Raw genomic sequence first — 24,402 nt, forward strand, 5'->3', positions numbered from 1 at the left:
AGCAATCGCACACAGTGATAGTGGAGCAGCCGGGCTTTCTTGGAAAGTAACATTTCAACATGTTCATATGGCAGATCCTAGTTATTTGGATTACATAACTTACTAGGCAGGATCCAGCAAACTGTGCTTGCAAGCTGGACCAAAAAAATGTTCTCACCTGTTTAAAGAGTCCTGAAAACAGTCTTTTTGTCATAATGGGCCTTCATCTTAGACTGAGCATGGTTTTCCTTTGGCTAACTGATGGTCGTAATGGAGTTTCTTGCTAACTTGGGGGGGCACCAACAACCTTTCTTAGGCAGGTTCTCTCACAGAAGATGGCACACTCTCTACCAAACCAAAGGCAAAACTTGCACCACATGGTTTGAAGTGTCTGAGTCTTTCTATAGATAATTGAGACTCTAAATGGTAACGGTTGGATTCATCTCGAACACTTTTCACATGAAATATGAGCCTTGGTCAGTTTAAGGAACTTTTGGTAAAGGTGGGGAAAAAAAAAAAAAGTTATAGCCTCTGGGAATCTTGTCACGATGTGTGTTAACATGTGGATTTAGTTTTGGGTAAAGGATCCACAAAATCCAGTCTTACTCTGTAGCAAAGTTTTGAGACTCAAGTATATAGTTGGGGCTGATCAGGTGACCCTGAACCCTGTCATGTTGCTATAGTTTCAGACTGCTGCAGAACATCATGCAGGTCATTGAGGATACCCTATGTTTATACACCACAACAGGAGATCATTAAATTTTTGTCTTGAGACTTCTGTTAAGTTCTTCCTTCCCATTGTTACCCAATACCTGCCCATTTAATTGCAGTTTTCTCTGGACTACTGAAAGGCACGTACCTCACAGTATAAAGCACCTTGAGGGCTGTTTTGATTTGCCACTACATAAATAAATCTGAATTGAAGAAAGTGGTGAGACCACTTCATTCATCTCAAATCACACAAATGCTATTAAAAAAAAAGGAAAAAAAGAAAAAGAAAGAAAACACCCCACAGTGGATTCAGTTCAGTCATCCTTTATTTTGTAGTGTCAACATTAAGACTAGGAATCACAGCACTTTAATCTGAGAAAGGCAAATTTGACAGCAGCTCCCCTCTTTATTTAATCCAAGAGCACTTTTGAGGGTGATGGCAAAAATACCATCTGTAGCAAACGTGTCAGGCATCCTGTTCATCCGAGCAGCTGAGAAAAAAGGGAAAACCCTCAAAAACCAACCCACCTGTACTGCACCACGTAGGCTGAATGTAAACACCTTTAGGTAATCTGTTCTAAAATTTGTTCCATGTACTGCACTCAAATTCATCAAGAGAACACTCATATTTAAATAACCCTTATCCCTAGTTATCATCATCAAGACAAACTTTAAAATATATTATTTCTGAAAAGGTAGCACCGTTCTCCCTCAAATCTAGAAAATATGGAATGAAACAGTGATCTCTATTACAAAATATCTTTAATTCCTGTAAACTATGTAAGAAAATTTCTAGCATTTCTATCAAAGATATGTCTTTGGAATTCTATTAAAAGAAACACTATTAAAGAAAAGGCTCAAGAGTATTGCTCCATTTCATGCTCTCCAGCAGGATCTTATAATCAAAGTGAACAGTGGAAGAAGTTGAGGCCCCAAGAAGGGCTCTCTAGACTCAGATGTGTTGTTCTGTAGGCTTCTCCTGGTAAGGTCAGTCCTGCTTGGAACGCTCTGGGTCGTACTTAATTAGCAGGTGGAGGGAGGCGAAGCCGAACAGAAAGGTCTGGATAAACCAAAGGCACCGAGTGGACATGTCCTTGATGCCTTTGTTACTGCAGGAAAAAGTTAACAGTGTATGTTTAGGAAATAGATTCATCATGTGCGCAATGGTTGTTAAACCCTTAAACAGAAAATTATGCACAATTTGAATCCAGATGGCCATTTTTTTTTTTTTTTAAATTAAAAATGTACATGTTGACATGAAATTTGGCTAAAAAATTAGATTTCAGCACCACTTAGTGGATGTTAAGGTTCCTGCATTGTTACCTGCACAACTTCAGTGCAACCAGGGCCTCAGAAAGATGAATAGCACAGGTCAAACACCATCTGAAATGGGGGGGGGGAGAAAAAAGGTTCAACTCTCCAGTGATAACATTTCAAACTAGGATAATGCACATGCTTCCAAAAAAGGGGGGAAAACCCCTTTTTGTTAACAGTGAGGACTTTTCTGGTCTGAAAACAAGTTTTCCCCTCGTGCTGTTCTAATCACCGAGTGCTGATAAGCTTAAATTGATCAGTCATTTCAGATTTCAAACCACCAGTGACTCGATGATGGCTTCCAGCTGCCTTGCCTTTGAACAGACCGACTTAGCAGCTGAGTCACGTGACCGAAACCACAACAATACATTAAGCTCTGATTGCCGTCCACAGCATGAGCATCAATTTGCAACCCATGAATGTGGTGTCAACGATCCACATGTGCAGGGCGTGTGTGGCATGCGTGTGCCGGTTGGGGGGGGTTGGGCGTGGTGATTTGCACATCATTAGAAAAATGTATATTTAGATCTCCTAAAGTGATTGGCTTGCATTACAAAAGCTATAATGAGCAAACCTCATTACCAGAATTCTTTGTTTGCAGGCTTCACAGTGCTGCATTACTTACCCTTTGTACAGTAGATCAGGATGGTTATATGCAAGGTTTTTGGAGAAGGTACCAAATGGACCAAGGAGCTCAAATGGGACTACATCTGGTGCAAACACTGTGCACTGGAACCAGAAAGAAGGAGTTTAAAAACACCATATACAAAAAACAAAACTCCCTTCTAATCTTTTGAAGGGCAATATCTTTAAATAAGCAATTATTCTGAAGGTCTTTTGAAGTTTTTTCCCTGCTCAAAAAAGACCTTTGGAATGTCCTTCAAGTCCAGAGAACTATTCCCAAAGACTACTTAAAGAAATCACATGAAAGCTTGCCCGAGAGAGTTCAAAATGTGAAGACGACAGTTAAGCTTTGTTTTTGCCCTATAAACTGCATTTCCATGTATGTCTGCACGTTTTAGTAAACTGCCATACTTCGGCCCAGTGTTATAAAAAATTAAAGAAATAAGTTTAAAGGATGGGTGGCTCAAGACTTCTGCTCAGTACTGTGTGAGAACTTTAGTTTAGTCAAAGACTGTCTGTCTGTGTTTCTAATGACTATGATATATACTCATTTCATGGCATGCATATGACCACAGCAAGTCGTATTTTTTTCTGCTGAAAGTCCCCTCCATGGTCCCCATATTAACAAGAGTTGCCAACATCAGACACTCTCAGTGCTCACAGGCAATGACTTGCTGTTTTAATGAGAAGACCCCACAGTGGCAATAATGAAGTGTATCATTTTATTTTCCTGCTGTGGAAGGGTGCTATGAATGACTCTTTCCAGCAGTTTAGATCATGACTGTAGACAATTTATGCACTACAAAGTGCAGCCTTGTGCAAAATGCCGTAAAATATGTCACAGTTTTAGATGAAAATCAGTTCTGTTCACTGTGTTTGGCTGTTTGAGTTATACCAAAGGAAACCAAGTGTAGGCATCATTGTGGTCTCCGATCCAATTACTGATCTTCTACACAATATAATCTTTAGCTTCCAACTAACTGTTAATTCATTTAATGATAATTATTCATGAAAAACATTTCTTTTAAAGACATGAGCTGACAAATAGAACACACTGCTGCCATTGTCCATTTCTTCCCACCTCTGACCTGTCAGGCTGACTGTGGCTCTGGCCACAAAAACAACACAGATATTGCTGGAACCCACTTTGGATGTCCACAAAATACCCTCAACAGCAAGCCTTGTTTCTTGAACTAGAATTGATTATAGATAAATCAACCTTGGGATATTTTGATTTGGTGGCCCCAAGGTGCAAAATACACCATTTCAGAAAACATGGATATGAGAACAGTGACACTGTCAAAGGCACAAAAAAAGCACTTCAGAGTAGGTAGCCACAACATTCCTGTCATTTACCTTAATAAACAAACCTGGCAACAGGTTGATAACATTTCCTCTGTTTAACAGTAACACTCCCAAATTTTAAACCAATTTTAGAAGGTTTCATTAAAAAGTAATTTCAGCACAGTGGAACTTATTTAAATTGGCGTATTTTTAGTTCTGAACCGTTGGCACCTTAGGGCCACCGTACTGTTTGTACATTTAAACGGTTATGCTCCCATCTACCCCAGTTTGAGTCATTTCTCCTTAATGGCAATACTTTGGAAAGCAGGCATGAATGCTTTGGGGTCACTTTGCCATATTTTCTTGACCAAACAAAAGGTTAATTAGCTACAAGCTAACCCCAACACGTATAAACCAGCCCACCTGTTAGCTTAAGCGCCCCACCGCGGTCAAGTGAGCCGTCATTTGTGAGCCGCGGTCAAGCCAGCCGCTTCTTATCCGCCGCATAAATTTCCTTGCGCTTTTACACCAGTCTTTACGGCAGCGCCTTTTCGCTTTATATCCCGATTGAAAGCCTAGAGCCGCGCGCACGTGCACGCGCGCACACAAATTGCAATGGAACAGCCCAATACAACCAAAGTGACAGTCTGGTTGCATATTCAAAAATTCATTAAAAATCATCCTTAGTAGTTGAGGTCCCACTTTCAACACATACCTCCTCTGGGACACCTACTGTACCTCTGTGCCAAGTTTCAGCCAGATTTACTGTAGAATTCTTCAGAAATTACAGGAAACTTGTATCCAATGCAATACAGTTAATAAACTATAATTATGTCATTTTTCAAAAATTCATTAAAAATCATCCTGAATAGTTGAGGTCCAACTTTCAACACATCCCTCCTCTGGGACACCTACTGTACCTCTGTGCCAAGTTTCAGCCAGATTTACTGTAATATTCCTCAGAAATGACAGGAAACTTGTATCCAATGCGTTACAGTCCAATACAATAGAATTATGACATTTTCAAAAGTTCATTAAAAATCATCCTCAATAGTTGATGTCCACCTTTCAACACATTCCTCCTCTGGGACACCTACTGTACCTCTGTGCCAAATTTCATACAGATTTACTGTAAAATTCTTCAGAAATTACAGGAAACTTGTATCCAATGCAATACAGTTAATAAACTATAATTGTGTCAATTTCAAAAATTCATTAAAAATCATCCTGAATAGTTGAGGTCCAACTTTCAACAGATTCCTACTCTGGGACACCTACTGTACCTCTGTGCCAAGTTTCAACCAGATTTACTGTAATATTCCTCAGAAATTACAAGAAACTTGTATCCAATACAGTCAATACAATAGGTTTCATCTCAATCCGCTGCATCAATAATTGTTTAATATTGATGGATCAAAAGTGTTGCTGAGAGAGTCATGACCAGTGTTGGGACTAACGCGTTATTAAGTAACGCGTTACAGTAACTACGTTATTATTGTGGTAACGAGCACGGTAACTAGTTATTATGCCAAAACCAGGAACGCGTTACTCGTTACTGGGATTTAGATAGGCTCGTTACTCGTTACTTCGTGCGGAGCTTCCACAGATTCAATAACATTAGCAAGTGGTGGAAGCCAGCAGGTGGATGAAGGAAAAGGGAGGCAAGAGGAGAGACCTGAAGCGGCCGCCGGTCCGAGTGTCAGGTGAACTGAACTTCAGGTAAGAAGTTATGACCTGCAGTCTATCTGAGTCAGATATAAACCAAGTTTAGGTGGAGTTTATTTTCGTTGTGCTGACTTTTTCGTACTGCGTGCTAGCTAGCATGACGGAGTTTCTATACAGCTGGGTGGGTGCTATGTTACTGATGTTGAACTTTATTTTGTTCATACGGTTAATTATTAGAATTGCCAACCGTCCCGTAAAAAACAGAATCGTCTCGTATTCAGAGAAAATATTACGCGTTTCGTACTGAGGTGAAAAGGAACAGTTTGTCCCGGACTTCAGCTACAATGAAAAAGACACAAAGCTGAAGCTGCACAGCTGCCTCTTCTTCTCTCATTCTCTCCTGTTTCTACTTCAATCACGAAACTGATCAATGATCAGCTGATCGGCTTTTCTCTCTTGTTTATTTATCGCCCACTTTGCGCCAGAAAGAGGAAACCAGCGGATGTCGCGTTAAACAACAGCAGCACGTTTAAGCTTGATCAGCTGTTGTTAGAATTTATTTAATATTAATTTCTAGTATCAGCTGATGTTTGCTGGAGCCACAGCTGTAAAGCTGCTGGTCATGATATCAGTTTGGTTATCTGGTGAGAGGGAAACATGCAGATGAAACCAGGAGATGTCCTTACTGAATCATCAGAGCTGAACAGGTGATGGAGAAACAGGTTTACCTTTTAGGTGACATGAATGAGTTGAAGGGAAGTTATGAACTGTTTCTGAGAGACAAACAACACCAGGATCCTTTTCTACGTAGCTGACAGCTGGTAACTGTGCAGGGGCGGGTCTAGCAAAGTGTTGCCAGGGGGCCAGGTAGGGCATTAACAGGGAAACGGGGGGACAAGGAAATACTTTTCTTTATTATTCTCATTTAAAATGTCTCGCTTTTAAAAAAATAATTATCTGAGTCTTACAACAAACAATTGATAGATTGATACATATATACCATCAGAACAGTGTACATCACTGTCACAACAGTGTTTATTTTCATTCAAAGGCTTTATGATTTTTCCTATAATGGTGGGCCGGTCTCTAGTCAAAATGCCCGGAATGATTTTTTTGTCCCAGTCCAGCTCTGTATGCAGCTCATCTGCAGTCTGGTGTTACCTACATCTTCCTATTCAGAAGGCAGAATTTCCAAGATCTGAGTACAATCAAAAGCACCACGACTGCAGTTTTTGTGTTGGATGTAAAAAGCAGGCTAGAATCATGGCGGCGGTCAACGACGGTCCAGGCGTGGGATTTCTCTCGTGGAAATGTGCACATTATTTTTTCCTTTCTATTGGTAGGTGGCACAGTGCACTTGTGGCAAGTAAGCAAGCTAGAAGACTGGCAGTCTGGCTGGGTATCCAGTTACGGAAGCAACACATTAACAAGAGAATTCTGAGTAAAACCAAAGTTACTTTCCCTAGTAACTAGTTACTTTCAAAGTAACGAGTAACTTGAAGTAACTGAGTTACTTTTTTAGAGAAGTAACTAGTAATGTAACTAAGTTACTAATTTAAAGTAACTTACCCAACACTGGTCATGACAGGGACTATAAAGAGACAGCATATTTCAGCCATATTTTCTTGTCTTCACTGACTCACTTTGAAATCCAGATTTTAATTTATGAATATTAGGTATACTTGTGGTTCCTATAGAATTTTAAGGTAGAACGGGAATCAGAGTCTTCAGCTCTCAGGCCTCTCTTCTGTGGATGCAGCTCACATCATTCTGTACAATACGATAATTTTTAATTCTACAACTGTTTATAACCTGCATAGTTCACATTTCTGTATAGCTGTATATCTCATATTTCTGTATAGTTTTTCATATTTATATCCTGTTCATAGCCTGTACATAGCTTGTACTCACTACAGCCTGTACATACTTATAGTTATAGCATATTCATAACATACCTTCATACCGTGTACATTATAACATACCATAATAGACCCATTTCTGTAATATACTTACATATCTATATTATTGCTAATATATATAGTAATATATCTATATCATGGCTAAAGCACTTCTGGATGGATGCAAACTGCATTTCGTTGCCCTGTACCTGTGACATGTGCAATGACAATAAAGTTGAATTCTATTCTATTCTATTCTATTCTATATTAATTCAGAAGACAAACACCCATCTCTGCTTTTGAGATTAGCATTAAAACATTCAGTTTTGACAAATAATACAGTTAGAGTGGATCAGGTGACCCTGAATCTTCCCTTATTTGTGCTGCAATCAGCCTAGGCTCTTGCGGGCTTCCCGTGATGTATGAATTTTTTTCTTCTTTGCTCGATCTGTGTTTATACACCTCTCTGCATTTAATCATTAGTTAGTATGTATCTCTTGCACAGTATATATGTTGTCCTGTCTCCTTTTCATCAACCTCAGCCAGTCACAGTAGATGGCTGTCTCTCCTTGAGCCTGTTTCTGCCAGATGTTTCTATCTCTTCAAATGGAGTTTTTCCTTCCCACTCTCACCAAATGTTAGCTCATATGGGGTAATTAAATTGTTGCTGTTTTCTTTGTATTATTGTTGTGTTTTTACCCAGCAACATAAAGTGCCTTTAGGCGACTGCTGTTGTGATTTGGTGCTAAATACATAACATTTAACTGCTAACACTGGAATTAATTGAATTGTATAAATTCAAATTATATATTCATTGTGACATACTCCTTGTCTTTTGAAATACTTTATTTTCTGTTTTTGGACACCTTTTAAAACAACATTCAATATTACAGGAACAGAAGCTCTTCTATTTCATGAACTACCAAACTTACTGGTAGTAACACACACTGCAACTTGGAAACACCAGGGAACACTTAATTAAGGCACAATACACAATATATAGGTGAATTGATTTTGACTCTTCACCACATATGACACTGGATACTGTAGCTCCTGTGAAAAATAAGGCCTCAAATCAGAAGTACTTGACCCCGTGGTATAATTCTGAAACACGTAGCCTAAAGCAGATAACTCGTTTGTGTGTGTTTGATCAGTTGAAGTCTTTGTTGTGGAGTCTGACAGCAGTAGGGAAGAAAGACCTGCAAAATCTCTCTGTCCCACACCGTGGGTGCCGCAGCCTGCCACTGAAGGAGCTGTTCAGTGCTGTTAGAGTTTCCTGCATGGGGTGGGAGGGATGAAAGCTTAGCCACCATTCTCCTGTCACTCACCACCTCCACTGGGTCCAGAGGGCATCCTAGAACAGAGCTAGCCCTGCGGATCAGCCTGTTCAGTCTCTTCCTGTCCCCAGCAGAGATGCTGCCGCAGCAGCAGACCACACCATGAAAGATGGCTGCAAAACATGCTGTAGGTATTACAGGTACTGCACTGCAGTGGTTTGTATCATATCTATCTAATAGACTCCAATTCGTTCATGTAAATGGAGAGTCTTCTTCACATGCTGAGGTTAATTATGGAGTTCTACAGGGTTCAGTGCTAGGACCAATTCTATTTACATTATACATGCTTCCCCTAGGCAGTATCATTAGAAGACATAGCATACATTTTCACTGCTATGCTGATGACACGCAGCTCTATCTATCCATGAAGCCAGATAACACACACCAATTAGTTAAACTGCAGGAATGTCTTAAGGACATAAAGACCTGGATGGCCGCTAACTTTCTGCTTCTTAATTCAGATAAAACTGAGGTTATTGTACTCGGCCCTGAAAATCTTAGAAATATGGTATCTAACCAGATTCTTACTCTGGATGGCATTACCTTGGCCTCCAGTAATGCTGTGAGGAACCTTGGAGTCATTTTTGACCAGGACATGTCCTTCAATGCACATATTAAACAAATATGTAAGACTGCTTTCTTCCATTTGCGCAACATCTCTAAAATTAGAAATATCCTGTCTCAGAGTGATGCTGAAAAACTAATTCATGCATTCATTACTTCCAGGCTGGACTACTGTAATTCATTATTATCAGGAAGTCCTAAAAACTCCCTGAAAAGCCTTCAGTTAATCCAAAATGCTGCAGCAAGGGTACTGACAGGGACTAGAAAGAGAGAGCAGATTTCTCCTGTTTTGGCTTCCGTTCATTGGCTTCCTGTTAAATCCAGAATTGAATTCAAAATACAAGGTCTTAAATAATCAGGCCCCATCTTATCTTAATGACCTTGTAGTACCATATCACCCTATTAGAGCACTTCGTTCTTGCACTGCAGGCCTACTTGCTGTTCCTAGAGTATTTAAAAGTATAATGGGAGGGAGAGCCTTCAGTTTTCAGGCCCCTCTTCTGTGGAACCAGCTTCCAGTTTGGATTCGGGAGACAGACACTATCTCTACTTTCAAGATTAGGCTTAAAACTTTCCTTTTTGCTAAAGCATATAGTTAGGGCTGGACCAGGTGACCCTGAATCCTCCCTTAGTTATGCTGCAATAGACATAGGCTGCCGGGGATTCCCATGATGCACTGAAGTTTTCCTTTTCAGTCACCTTTCTCACTCACTATGTGTTAATAGACCTCTCTGCACTGAATCATACTTGTTATTAATCTCTGGCTCTCTTCCACAGCATGTCTTTTATCCTGTCTTCCTTCTCTCTTACCCCAACTGGTCGCAGCAGATGGCCCTGAGCCTGGTTCTGCCGGAAGTTTCTTCTAGTTAAAGGGGAGTTTTTTCTTAACACTGTCGCTAAAGTGCTTGCTTATATGGAATAATATGTTGTGTTTTTCTCTGTATGTAGAATTGTAAAATCGAACTTACAATATAAAGCACCTTGAGGTGACTGTTGTTGTGATTTGGCACTGTATAAATAGAATAGAATAGAATAGAATAATGTACTTCAGACCGGGAGATTGGCAAAATGTATAAATAGGATGGCGATTAGGGGAATTGGAGACAGCTGCATAACACAGCAGGGATACATTGGGAATAAGAAGACAGTGGAAGTAAGACTCAACACAAGAAAGAGACAAGAGGCCACCAAACTAAAACACAGACTAAGACACACGAGCTTGACACAGACAAAACCATAAACGGACATGAAGACAAGACTGGCTTTAACACTAGAGTATTTTCACAAGTGTTCCATCCACTTGTGGAACGCTGAAGAGAAACTACACTAAAAAGCAATATGGAACTGAAAACAAAAGAATACATAATGTATACATATCATCAAATAATCCAAGACTCACAAACAATGATATGATGAACAGGGGTCCGTTCTTCGTACCTCGCGAAGTAAGTTAGCTGGATTTGATTGTTGACGATTTCGCGTGATCTTGGATCGTTCGGTTCTCCGAAGCTCATCTGGGACTTGCTGTCATAGCAACAGATCCGTAAGCGTAAACCTGCTTGGGAGCAGGCTTACTTTATGTAAACAGGATTAGATCGCGGCCACTCAGGTATGTCCGCTTCATTTATACGAAAGCAACAGCGATATTTCTCCACTGTTTTTCCATAAATAAATATTATCAATGCAACTAAAGATAATGCAGTATTTCATTCTTTTATTGATTTCATACAGATACATACAGGTCATTTCCTAAAAAAAGGGAAATGTACTATTAATCATTCTGTTTCATGTATTTGATTATTTCAGATGTAATTCATATTTTAGAGTAGTAATAGTAAATTACTTCGTGTAATCAAGATGAGAGACCACGGCTATAAAAGCGATAGATAGATAGAGATATATATATATCTCTATATATATCTCTCTCTAGAGATATATATATATCTCTATATATATCTCTCTCTAGAGATATATATATATCTCTATATATATCTCTCTATCTCTATATATATATATATATCTCTATATATATCTCTCTATCTCATATATATATATATATATATATATATATATATATATATATATATATATATATCTCTCTCTAGAGATATATATATCTCTCTATCTATATATATATATATATCTCTCTCTCTCTCTCTCTCTCTCTCTCTCCCTCTCCCTCTCCCTCTCTCTCTCTCTCTCTCTCTCTCTCTCTCCCAACTTACTGTGCATGCTTCAGTCACCCCTTGCATGGGAACAGGTAAAAGTGATGGAGTGTTATGTGAAACTACACACAAAAAAACCCCACAATGTCAATAAATGTCACAGTACAAAAAGCATTTTAATTAAGGCAACAACCAAATATTTTACATTGTACAAATAGAATTATGAGCTCATTTACCAGTTATGAAGGTGCTGCTGCTACTGCACCCCGGCTGCTCGTCTAAGGAAGAGCTGCCCCCAGGGATGCCCTCAACAATGGGTCTGGTGGCATTCAACCCTAGGGCCAGCTCCTCTGCCGGGGTGTGACGAGGGGGTGCAGGACCACCACCTGTCTTTATTTGCTCTGCCCTTTTCTTGGTTGCTGTTATAAACAAACAGATTATTTCAGGGTCTCTTTTCAAGAGACTAAAAGCAATATAAGTGATAAATATTACCATTCTGTAGAATACTCTTATATTTCACTTTTACTTGTTCCCATGTTCTAGTGGGTCCTGTTGTGGCTCTAATGTGAAAGAGGATATAATGTAATATAATATAATATAATAAATTACTTATGAGTTTAATTTGTCAGCAACTTTCTGCCAGCCCTCTCTCCTTGCTTTTGCAGCCTTTGCAGTGTTCCCCTGCGTTTTAATTAAACTCTGAAACTCCTGAAATCCCTCAATCAAGAGTTCTTGCTCTGCTGCCGAAAAAAAACTGAGCGCGCTCCTTCGACATCTTCGCCGACCAATCAAAGGGTTGCCGATCAGTGTTTCTACTATCGATGCGTAGCCCCTTTTAAGCCACCCAGTGATCTCAGATTACTTCATCCAGCTATACTAATCGTCAACAACAGGTGTGTTCGGAGAACCGGATTAGCGAGCTCAAAGTTGGCGCGATGATTTGATCTTGGATGTAGTAAACGAGGTACGAAGAATGGACCCCAGAACTATAAAGAACAAAACTGAGAAATGCTTGGTAAACTGACCAAGGACTATGTCATCCTGTCATTTTTTTAATATCATAGTTGATGTGTCCTGATTTGTAGATAGTGCCATCTTACAAATACCAGGAAATCCAACTGGGTGACAAGCCAGAGTTGTCTGCCCGCACACCCACTGACTAGAAAAAGGGTCCAGGACTCTTCAAGCTGGGATACAGGCATAAAAGAAAAAGATTTAAACAGATAGAAAGTCATCAGGAAGGCATTGCCTGTTGTTGCTGCTGTCGTCAGACTTTTTAATTCATCCACTTGTGTCAGACACATATTGAACAAGAATAAACATGACTCACTGCACTCTCTCAGTTTGTATACCACAATGTTTGCTTAGACACCTGTATGCTTATATTGTTTATTATATCCCAGAAACATTAATGTTAAAACTTGTGTTCCTATGTCTATATATAAGTTTATTTTCATATCTCTATATTGATCTATTTATAGCTCCATTCCCTCACTTCATTTTATACAATTGCTTTGTTCCTGCATGAGAGCTATTTAAAGTGGTTTCACACACAGTGCCTCCAGATGAATACAGAGTAGTTTTGGACAGCAGAGGCTGGAGAATGGTATTGCTCTCTGTGAAAAATAACTACTTATTTGAAATGAAGATGAATGTATGTTGTCAAGGCAAAAAAAACGTTTTGTCGTTTAAACAGTACATTGCATAATGACTGAAAATGCAACGTACTGTTTATAGGGCGATCATGGCTCAAGAGTTGCCAGTTCGTCTTGTAATTGGAAGGTTGCCGGTTCGAGCCCCGGCTCCCACAGTCTCGGTCATTGTGTCCTTGGGCAAGACACTTCACCTACTGGTGATGGCCAGAGGGGCCGATGGCGCAATATGGCAGCCTTGCTTCTGTCAGTCTGCCCCAGGGCAGCTGTGGCTACAACTGTAGCTTGTCTCCACCCGTGTGTGAATGAATAGTGGAATTGTAAAGCGCTTTGAGGGTCTCGAAAAGCGCTATATAAATGCAATCCATGATGATGATGATGATGATGATGATGATGATGATGATCATCATCATCATCATCATCATCATCATCATCATCATCATCATTATTATTATTATAAGATAGGGGAAACCTGCAGTCAGCTGAGACCGCAGAAGTCACTTGGATGAGTGACGAAACTTTTCTCCCATTGAAAACACTACGTCCAGATGAACAGAATCAAACTTTAGGGATTTAATTACCTGGATGATTGAGCATGCATCAAGACATTCTCCGTGTTGTTTCTGAATTCTTTGTCACCTTATGAATAATGTATATAATTTTGAATAATTTCATGTAAATTTAATTCTTATTAATAGAAACTGAGGAAAGAATGTAATTTGTTTTTACACTTCTTGATACCTATTAATCCCCATATCCAAGTATTTATTTATATATTTTTATTATGTTCTGTATTTCAAACTGTAAATTAAGCTTGTTTGGTTATATTTTTATTGCATTCTTGTATTTTTTCATGCTTGTACTTTTAATACATTTTTGATAACATAAATTCTGAGAGATACCTGCATTTTTCAAGACAAAATTCACCGATATTTTCAAAATTGATTTGGCATGCAGTGTTACATTGGTAAAGTATAATATATTGCATTAGAAACTTTCACAGGATCAGTACTGGACTATATCAAGTTCTGTATTGCAAATGTGACTGTGGACAAAAGCATTCAGGTTTTCCCAAACCAAAAACCCTGGTTGACCAGCAAGGTCTGCACACTCCTCAAAGCCCACGATGTCTGTCTGTTGACAGAGCTCTGTACAGGTCTGCTCGAGCTGACCTGAAAAGGGGTCCCACCTGTCCAGCAACAACACACGAGAGGTGTGGCAGGGAATGCAAGACATCATAAACCACAGAGGCAGAACTGTGAAAACAGAAAACCTGAGTGTGCAGCTAGCAGAGGAAATAAACAGCTTCTTCGCCCGCTTTGAAACACCACAACAGCAGCATTCATCTGCCTCAACCCTGCTCCCATCCTCATCCTCACCTGGTTCCTGCACTGCTCCACTCACTGTAACGGAGCATGATGTCAGATGTGTGTTCCTAGCAGTGAACCTCAGGAAGGCGGCCGGTCCAGACGGAATACGTGGTAAAGTGCTAAGAGCATGTGCCCACCAGCTCACCCTCATCTTCACCAGAATCTTCAACCTTTCACTGGATGAAGCAGCCATCCCATCCTGTCTAAAATCAGCCACAATCATCCCAGTGCCAAAGAAGTCTCCCATCACCAGCCTGAACTATTATTGCCCTGTGGCCCTCACACCGGTAATCATGAAATGCTTTGAGAGACTAGTCCTTCAGCACACCAAGGATTACCTCCCCCCAGAATTCGACCCCCACCAGTTTGCATACCGCGCAAACAGATCCACAGAAGACGCCATCACCCTCCACTCGGTGCTGAGTCACCTAGAACAGCGGCAGAGCTACGTCAGAATGCTCTTCGTGGACTACAGCTCAGCCTTTAATGCAATCATCCCAGACATCCTCTGCTGACCTTCCACCACTCGCCCATTGAGAGCCTGCTAAGTTATTGCATCACAGTATGGTACGGCAGCTGCACTAAGGCGGATAGAGCCAGCCCCCCAGCATGTTTGCAATGAGTAGGAGATGCTCTGTATCTCACTGTACAACTGTATAGTGACAAAGGTATTCGATTCTATTCTAAAAATTGCTATAAACAGAGGAACCCAAACTGATGAAAAATGGCGAATATTTTTTTTCAAATGACTATTTTTAGTGGATTTTTGATATAGAAGCAGAATGACAGAATGTTAAAAGAAGTTACTTTTAGTCACTCTAAGCTGGGCATTGCGTTCTCTGGCTGTTCAAAGCCATGGAACTTTAGACTTTCCAAGCAAATAATGATGGCCATACTGATGTTCATTTCAGTACATTTTACTTTATGTTCATTTTCATTTTTATGATGTTTCTATTTTTACATAATTCCTCCCACATAGCAAAATTGGTATGGCCCGGATCTGTCCCACAATGTGCTTACACATGGCCTGTGTACCACAAAGAATGACGGCCCTTTGGTGGCCCAGATCTGGTTTACCAAAGGTGGCCCACACATCGGCCAGCACAAAGCCAGTTGCAGACACCCTGCTGGCCCAGAACACTTTCAGCTCTGGCCCCAGATGTCAGCCTAATGTGTACCTTAATCAAGCCATGTAATAACAACATGTGCTGGAACACAATAGTGCAAAAGTAACATGACGAAACTCTGTTCAGACAGTGAATGGACTGATTCTTATATAGTGCTTTTTTACTCTCCCATATTACTCAAAGTGCTCTATACAACATGTCACATTCACACACTTTCTCTAAACTGAGTGTTTCCTAACTACATTCACACTCTTGACACGCAGACTGGAGGAGCCAGTGATCGAACCACTAACCTTCCGATCAGTAGGTGACCTGCCCTACCTCCTGAGCTACAGCTACCAGGTGGTAAACATGAGTAAACCCTCACTATGTTTTGGATAAAGTGTGCACTCACAAACTTGACAAACCTGCATTTGAAACGTTGGCTACCAGCAGTGTAGTATTGCAACATGGTATTTGGATCTTCTAACTAAAACAGGAAAATAGGAACATAAATAGTGCCATCATTGCCAGACCTGGCCCACATCTGGTTGACACACACCCTGCCATGACACCAGTCAGTCAGAAGTGCCAGCTTGATGCCGGATCCGGGCCAGACCTGTTTTCTATGAGCCTGGGCCACATACAGTGAACCACAATCAGGCCAGATATAGCATGCCATCACATAAACAGTGCCATCTACGCCAGGCCTGGCCCATATCTGGATGACATACCACTTACCATGCCAGAAATCAGCCAGCAGTGCCGGCTTGACACCAGATCCAGGCAAGACCCGTCTGCTATGTGGGATGACTTGTTCTTTTGGCGTTTTAGTTGTGGATTATGTTTGGGCTGTGTCTCTTGCCCTTTCAGTATAGTATTGTTTTCTTGTGCTTCTAAGTGTCCCTTTGTTTCCACTATGTTTCTTTTTAGGTTATGTAGTATGGGTTAGGGATATTTTGTATGTTGTTTTTGTTTAATAAAACCGCTTTTTGGATTATTCCCTGATGTGCCTGAGTTCTGTTATTTAGTGTCACTTTGAAAGGCACACAGCCAGCCTTGACAAATAATTGTTCTTTCAATTTTTGATAAAGATTACAGCGCATTGAGATGTAACTTGGCACAGAGGTACAGTAGGTCACCCAGAGGAAGACGGTGTTGAAAGTTGGACATCAACTATTCAGGATGATTTTTAATGAATTTTTGAATATGATGCAATATTTAAGTAAGTTTATTGAATTAAATATACATGTCCTTTAATTTTTGAGTAATATTACAGTAAATCTGGATGATACTTGGCACAGAGGTACAGTAGGTGTCCCAGAGGAGGGACGTGTTGAAAGTGGGACCTCAACTACTAAGGATGATTTTTAATGAATTTTTGAATATGCAACCAGACTGTCACTTTGGTTGTATTGGGCTGTTCCATTGCAATTTGTGTGCGCGTGTGCACGTGCGCGCGGCTCTAGGCTTTCAATCGGGATATAAAGTGAAAAGGCGCTACCGTAAAGACTGGTGTAAAAGCGCAAGGAAATTTATGCGGCGGATAAGAAGCGGCTGGCTTGACCGCGGCTTACAAATGACGGCTCACTTGACCGCGGTAGCGCCCCGTACGTGACAGCTCAGTGTTCACCGAGCACTACCGAGGGCAGCCTTAATGAAAGAAATCTAACGTAGCTAATTTGAACTGAGTTTTGAATCAGCTACTAGTGTTAACCCGTACAGTGGACTTTGAGCTGTTTGTTTGACCTGTGTCACACCGAGAACTGAATGAACCTCGATAACATTAGCTTTTACATAGACACCCTTGGCAATGACTCCATACACTAACCTGCCGATATTTATACATTTTCCCCATTTAAAAATTAAGTAGCAATCGACAACAGGGAGGACTAAACTCTCCCCGAGCCCCGAGTAATTTTCAGAAAAATAAAATTACCCGGAGGACATATTGTGCAACACAACTCCACGGGCTCCGCGAGCAGTTACAAATGAGAGAAAAAAGACTGACGGTAATAATATCTCAGTTGTACCACAGTACAGCTGATTTAACGAACTTACAGCGAAATATATCAGCGCCACTGACAGGGTGACCATCCAGAAGAGACGTGTTCTCTGAAAATAATCGCGTCCATCACTTGTAGCCATCGCTGCTGCTGCTGCCGCTGCTGCTTGTTGTCCCGTACAAATATGACCGTACAATTAAACCCGGATATTTAAACCGTCCGGGCAGGTTTTTTTCTTTTTTCTTTTTCTCTCTTTTTTTTTTTTTGATTATTACACAAATGGGAAAATTTTACTGAAATAATGACAATTATCGCTTTACTTTTAAAAATGTTTTTTTTTCTTTAATTAATTTAAGTCGACAGGATAGTTTCATTAATCAGCGGACTGTCCACCCGGTAGCCCAGGTCATTTCCTTTGGTTTGAGGTTTGAGCAGCCACTTTGAGCAGTGATGTTATGTTAAAGTGATGTTACGTTAAAGTAGGAATAGGTTGAGGGGGAGCTCTCACACTCAGACACCAGGCGGCACTCGGTATCCAGCTGTAACTGTGGGGTCCAGGGTGCACTGATGCGAACCCCCAAGCCTCCTCTCTGTCTCTCTCCATCTCTGTCCCTGTTGCCTACCTGAATATCTACACGTAACGTTAAACGATCCATTTCTGGGGAAGAGGAAGACAGTTTTGGGGTTGCTTTGCATTACTTTGAATGAAAGAATTACCTTGAACGGTTTTAAATTCATCATTCAAACTGAATGATGAATTTAAAAAAATTGCATTTATAAATTTCAGTCCTATAAGTGTCACTATATAACAAGTAGTACTGAAGAAATTTAAAATGAAATATTATGTGAAAAGAAGGACTCTCCGCAGTCCTGTGAAAACTACAGTAGATTACCCCATGATTTATGCAGAACCACAATGATTAACAAAAATTCACAGTAATCATTTTCTTTATGACCCACTATTCTTTACAATATTACTTCAGTTCACTGAGGTTTGTTGCAGCTTTTACAGAGTGCAGTGATTGCATGGTTCCTATAGTATAGTTTAATTTAGTGTCGCTTCATTAAAGACACACACGGGTCCATAACCAAACATCTCCACTTAATATCATTAAAGTGAGTTATTTTCATGTTTTGGTCCCTCCTAAAAATTAATTACATATGCTGAATAAAGTCAAAGTTTCCATGGAAACATAAATTATATTATCAGAACAGCCAAACTGTAATATAAAACTAACAAAAACAATAATGAATTGTGGTCATTAATATGTTGAAAAAATAATTCTTTTGAGTTTGATTCTTGTAGTTTCAAATGCTATTGTTTATTTTGTTATGTTACATATATCTTGTAAGTTTGTGGCATCGCTCATCTACAAAGCTACAGAGTTTAGCCTGAATATACAAACTGTTAATAATTATATCAATTTAAAAACTTCTCCCTACTTGTTTTTATTTACTTATTTTTTTTTAAATTCAGAGGAGAAGTACTTTGCAAGTTGTCTGAAGGCATTTGAAAAACGTTTTGAGGTAAGTTTGGCACATCTTCTTGGTCAAACAAAGGTACATTAGCTACATGCTAACCCTCAGCATTCACAGACTAGCTGGCATGTTAGCTTCAAGTGCCTGAAGCTAGGCGAGGTATGCTAACATAATTGTAACGATGTTTTCGTATCAGCTGCTAAGTTCTGCTGCTACGTGGACTTCAGACTGTTTGCTTAATCTGTGCGGCACTGAGGCCTGAATGGATCTTGATAAGATTAGCTGACTTGGCAAGGATTCAGAAAACTGATGTGCTGACATAAAACCTGTTAATTACAAATCTGGTGATAACAGCGATTTTTTGTGAATTTCAGAAAAAATAACTTAAGGAAATTTAATGCAAAAACAACTTTAAAGTTAAAGTAAACTTCAAAGCTGCAGAGCAGAAAACAAGGCTGATTTCAATTTTACCTTAATACAGCTGATTTAATGAGTTAAATTACCTTATTTCAGTGTTCTTCTCAAATAATCACACCAACCACTTTTATCCATGGCTGCAGTCTGCTGCTGTTCTAGTTCCCGTAAGCGTAGGGGTAAACCTACTGATGGGCTGGGAGGGGGTTCATGGAACAGTGCTGGTAGCCTCTTTTATTTATTCATTTATTTTTAAATTAGCTATTTATTTATTCTATGTAGAAAAATTACACAAAAGGAGACAATGCACTGCAGTAAAACACAAACATCAGTTGGTTATAAACCTGTTTGGTATTCTTTAACAACCCTGGAGATACACTTACACTCCAAACAGGGGACTATCCGGAGCATTACCCGGTGCTCTGAGGTTGTTTTGGCCTCCTGTGAGCAGCTACCCCCGGGCAGTGATTTAAAGCAGGAGTGGGGAAAGTCTCAGAGCCACACGCCAGGCGCACTGCTTCACCTGCGACACCGTGAGCTTTGGTCACAGCGGCAGTCACCTGTGCGTACCCCAAAGACGAGCACAGCTGAGGCGGGCAGCCTGCCTCTCTCTCTGGCTGCCTGATTCGTTACTCTTGGTGTTTGACGATGAGATCGGAGTAAAGGTAGAGAACAAACAGAGATCATTTAATAATAACAAAAGTAAAACGCTGAAAAGTTGTGTGTGTGTAACGCATGAAGAAAACACTTGGTCTGCGTGTATATAGCTTTTTATTTTTTTAGTTGAAGTTTTTCTGTTTTAACTTCTGTTTAAAAGGTGTGCTCTAATCATCCTGCATGTGTATGCGCTCTCATTTCTGCATCTCTGCTGAGTTTTTGCATTACCCCGAACACGTGAATAAATGAATTAACTTGAAAACTAAATTCCAGTTTATGGGTTGTCTCTATAGCTGCACATTGGTGCTGAAAATAACATTTAAAATGAAATATGTTAATAATAAATATAAATTCACAAATGATTATATAGATCTTTGGCGCATTTAAGGATGGAGACTGTCTCCTTGTGCGTCACTAAAATGCAACTCATCTCTCTCTCTTTTATTTTTTTTTTTAACTGCTAGACATCCAATAATCTCAGTAAAGCGATTTTCCTTTCCTGCCTCAATAATTACGGCAGCCCGGGTATTGTGAAGGCTAAATAACGCGCAGGGTAAAAGCAGCAAATGACCGGCCTGAATTACTGTTTCAGTCTTGTCCTGCTTATGTTAATTATACAGGTTATATAGAAAAATGACTGAGTCACGTTTACACCCAAAGGAGCTGCTCAGTCACAGAAATCCATGCCATGAAGCTTCCAGAGCAGTTTTTTCCCTTCTTTTTTGTTCTTGTTTTAAAATTAAAAAAATAATGTTACTTATTTCGTTTCTATTTTATTTTATTCATTTATTTTCAGTGTTGGGTAAGTTACTTTAAATTAGTAACTTAGTTACATTACTAGTTACTTCTCTAAAAAAGTAACTCAGTTACTTCAAGTTACTCGTTACTTTGAAAGTAACTAGTTACTAGGGAAAGTAACTTTGGTTTTACTCAGAATTCTCTTGTTAATGTGTTGCTTCCGTAACTGGATACCCAGCCAGACTGCCAGTCTTCTAGCTTGCTTACTTGCCACAAGTGCACTGTGCCACCTACCAATAGAAAGGAAAAAATAATGCGCACATTTCCACGAGAGAAATCCCACGCCTGGACCGTCGTTGACCGCCGCCATGATTCTAGCCTGCTTTTTACATCCAACACAAAAACTGCAGTCGTGGTGCTTTTGATTGTACTCAGATCTTGGAAATTCTGCCTTCTGAATAGGAAGATGTAGGTAACACCAGACTGCAGATGAGCTGCATACAGAGCTGGACTGGGACAAAAAAATCATTCCGGGCATTTTGACTAGAGACCGGCCCACCATTATAGGAAAAATCATAAAGCCTTTGAATGAAAATAAACACTGTTGTGACAGTGATGTACACTGTTCTGATGGTATATATGTATCAATCTATCAATTGTTTGTTGTAAGACTCAGATAATTATTTTTTTAAAAGCGAGACATTTTAAATGAGAATAATAAAGAAAAGTATTTCCTTGTCCCCCCGTTTCCCTGTTAATGCCCTACCTGGCCCCCTGGCAACACTTTGCTAGACCCGCCCCTGCACAGTTACCAGCTGTCAGCTACGTAGAAAAGGATCCTGGTGTTGTTTGTCTCTCAGAAACAGTTCATAACTTCCCTTCAACTCATTCATGTCACCTAAAAGGTAAACCTGTTTCTCCATCACCTGTTCAGCTCTGATGATTCAGTAAGGACATCTCCTGGTTTCATCTTCATGTTTCCCTCTCACCAGATAACCAAACTGATATCATGACCAGCAGCTTTACAGCTGTGGCTCCAGCAAACATCAGCTGATACTAGAAATTAATATTAAATAAATTCTAACAACAGCTGATCAAGCTTAAACGTGCTGCTGTTGTTTAACGCGACATCCGCTGGTTTCCTCTTTCTGGCGCAAAGTGGGCGATAAATAAACAAGAGAGAAAAGCCGATCAGCTGATCATTGATCAGTTTCATGATTGAAGTAGAAACAGGAGAGAATGAGAGAAGAAGAGGCAGCTGTGCAGCTTCAGCTTTGTGTCTTTTTCATTGTAGCTGAAGTCCGGGACAAACTGTGTTCCTTTTCACCTCAGTACGAAACGCGTAATATTTTCTCTGAATACGAGACGATTCTGTTTTTTACGGGACGGTTGGCAATTCTAATAATTAACCGTATGAACAAAATAAAGTTCAACATCAGTAACATAGCACCCACCCAGCTGTATAGAAACTCCGTCATGCTAGCTAGCACGCAGTACGAAAAAGTCAGCACAACGAAAATAAACTCCACCTAAACTTGGTTTATATCTGACCCAGATAGACTGCAGGTCATAACTTCTTACCTGAAGTTCAGTTCACCTGACACTCGGACCGGCGGCCGCTTCGGGTCTCTCCTCTTGCCTCCCTTTTCCTTCATCCACCTGCTGGCTTCCACCACTTGCTAATGTTATTGAATCTGTGGAAGCTCCGCGATATCCACCACACGAAGTAACGAGTAACGAGCCTATCTAAATCCCAGTAACGAGTAACGCGTTCCTGGTTTTGGCATAATAACTAGTTACCGTGCTCGTTACCACAATAATAACGTAGTTACTGTAACGCGTTACTTAATAACGCGTTAGTCCCAACACTGTTTATTTTCGTTCTTAATGCCAGAGAAGACGTGGGACTCAACATGAAGTCATCACCGCGACTTTTACGCACTGTGCGCGCTCGGCTCTCGGTGGCCCCACTGTGTAACTTACAGGGTCTGCCACTTCACGGCTGAGTCCCGTGGCTCCTAAACGCTTCCACTTAGCAGTAACACCGGTTACAGCTGATCGCGGAATAACTAGGAGCGAACACATTTCATGAACTGACTCGTTGCAAAGGTGGGATCCTGCTACACAACTACGCTCAAGCTCAGCGAGCCCTTCAGAAAGACGCATTCTTCCACAAATGCTTGTCTTGAAAAGTCCAATGATAATAGAATATTACCCAAAACAAAACATAAAAATAATGCTAATAATAAATGAATACCAGTAATTAATGTCAGTTATAATAAACTAAACTCTTATAAAAATAAGAGTTTAGACTGAACATACAAATTGATCACCCTGAGGTAAGGTTAAAGGATTTTTGAATGTCTTTAGACATGTGGTCTGATTCTCTAGTTGTTTTCAGTACTTGTTTATAGCTGCCATAATATTTCATTGCGATGAATTTAACATATAATATCTTTGAGACAAACAGTGAGTGTCAAGAAATGACAACACTCATGTTTTAAAACTAGAAACCATCACGTACAACAACAGTTATCAGCATAAACAGACACACTATATACATTAACTGGATTTGTATGGTGCATTGTGCTAAACTGGCTCTCCATTAACAAACCTTTGTGAATTTATCAGCCATATTCAAACCAAATTTAAATCAGTGCAGAGATGCACATAGAAGTGTTGAAGTTTTTTCTTATGTAAATTGTTCTTTTGTTCTTGCACATTTTACAGCTTTTACAGCAGAACGCATGCTGTTGTATCCAGAATGATATTTGCCTTTTTTTGAAATAAACAACGCCTTCACGGAAAACTACTGGTTACCACTGTTGCCTCACAGCAGGGAGGTCCTGGGTTTGAACCCTGGCACCCTTTCTGTGTGGACCTTACACTGACAAAAAAAAAAGCTAAGTTAATGTTGACTGTCTGGGCCGAAGACACTCTTGCCGAAGAGATTGTTGATGTCAAGAGTTCCACTTTCTGATTAAATAAAGGTCGATGCCTAAAAAATGTGCACGTTAGCCATGCTCTGTGCTTTAATGCACCTCCCATCATGGATGCTGGCTATTGAACTGCACTGATAACAAGTCAGATGTCCTTCTCCTCCTTTGCACAGAGAATTAAATGTTGATGATATATAAAAAAGGGACTTTTATATTATGATTGGTCAGATCTTATTACAGTTTTCCTCTTCCTTTCTCTTTTAAATTGTTGTTGCACTGTATGATTTTAGCCTTTATCAAAAAAGAACTGTGCTAATGTAACTACTTCTTCTAGAGAACCATGTGTGTTTTCTATACACTGCAGCCTGAAGACCCAGAAATCATAGACATAGACTGTTTATTTATTTAAAATCTTCTGCTCCAATTTTCTTTTTTCAAAAATTTGTTTTGCTGATATGAAATGTAAAAATTGCATAAAATTGTCATTTTTTAAAATATCA

At 39.9% G+C, this 24,402-nt stretch overlaps 1 protein-coding gene across 1 annotated transcript; it reads right to left on the reverse strand.

The window, feature by feature from the left end:
• Positions 1–998: 998 nt before the first annotated feature.
• On the reverse strand, positions 999–17,888 carry LOC100696407 (transmembrane protein 254). The gene is made up of 4 exons (XM_003458695.5): positions 17,731–17,888; positions 2,630–2,733; positions 2,014–2,073; positions 999–1,799 (listed from the first exon to the last, which is right to left on the reverse strand). Exons 1-4 carry the CDS (start codon positions 17,815–17,817, stop codon positions 1,679–1,681), a joined length of 372 nt encoding a protein of 123 aa, XP_003458743.2. The 5' UTR covers positions 17,818–17,888; the 3' UTR covers positions 999–1,678.
• Positions 17,889–24,402: the final 6,514 nt, after the last annotated feature.

This window comes from Oreochromis niloticus, linkage group LG13 (assembly GCF_001858045.2).
Source record: "Oreochromis niloticus isolate F11D_XX linkage group LG13, O_niloticus_UMD_NMBU, whole genome shotgun sequence".
Taxonomy (NCBI): domain Eukaryota; kingdom Metazoa; phylum Chordata; class Actinopteri; order Cichliformes; family Cichlidae; genus Oreochromis; species Oreochromis niloticus.

What these genes read in the sequence shown, in the direction of transcription:
- LOC100696407 (XM_003458695.5), bottom strand. Translation starts at nt 17,817, where the DNA reads ATGGCTACAAGTGATGGACGCGATTATTTTCAGAGAACACGTCTCTTC. An exon ending in CCTGATCTACTGTACAAAGG is followed by an intron (nt 2,074 to 2,629) that starts GTAAGTAATGCA and finishes CCCCCATTTCAG; the next exon opens with ATGGTGTTTGACCTGTGCTA. An exon ending in GTTGCACTGAAGTTGTGCAG is followed by an intron (nt 1,800 to 2,013) that starts GTAACAATGCAG and finishes TTTTTCCTGCAG; the next exon opens with TAACAAAGGCATCAAGGACA.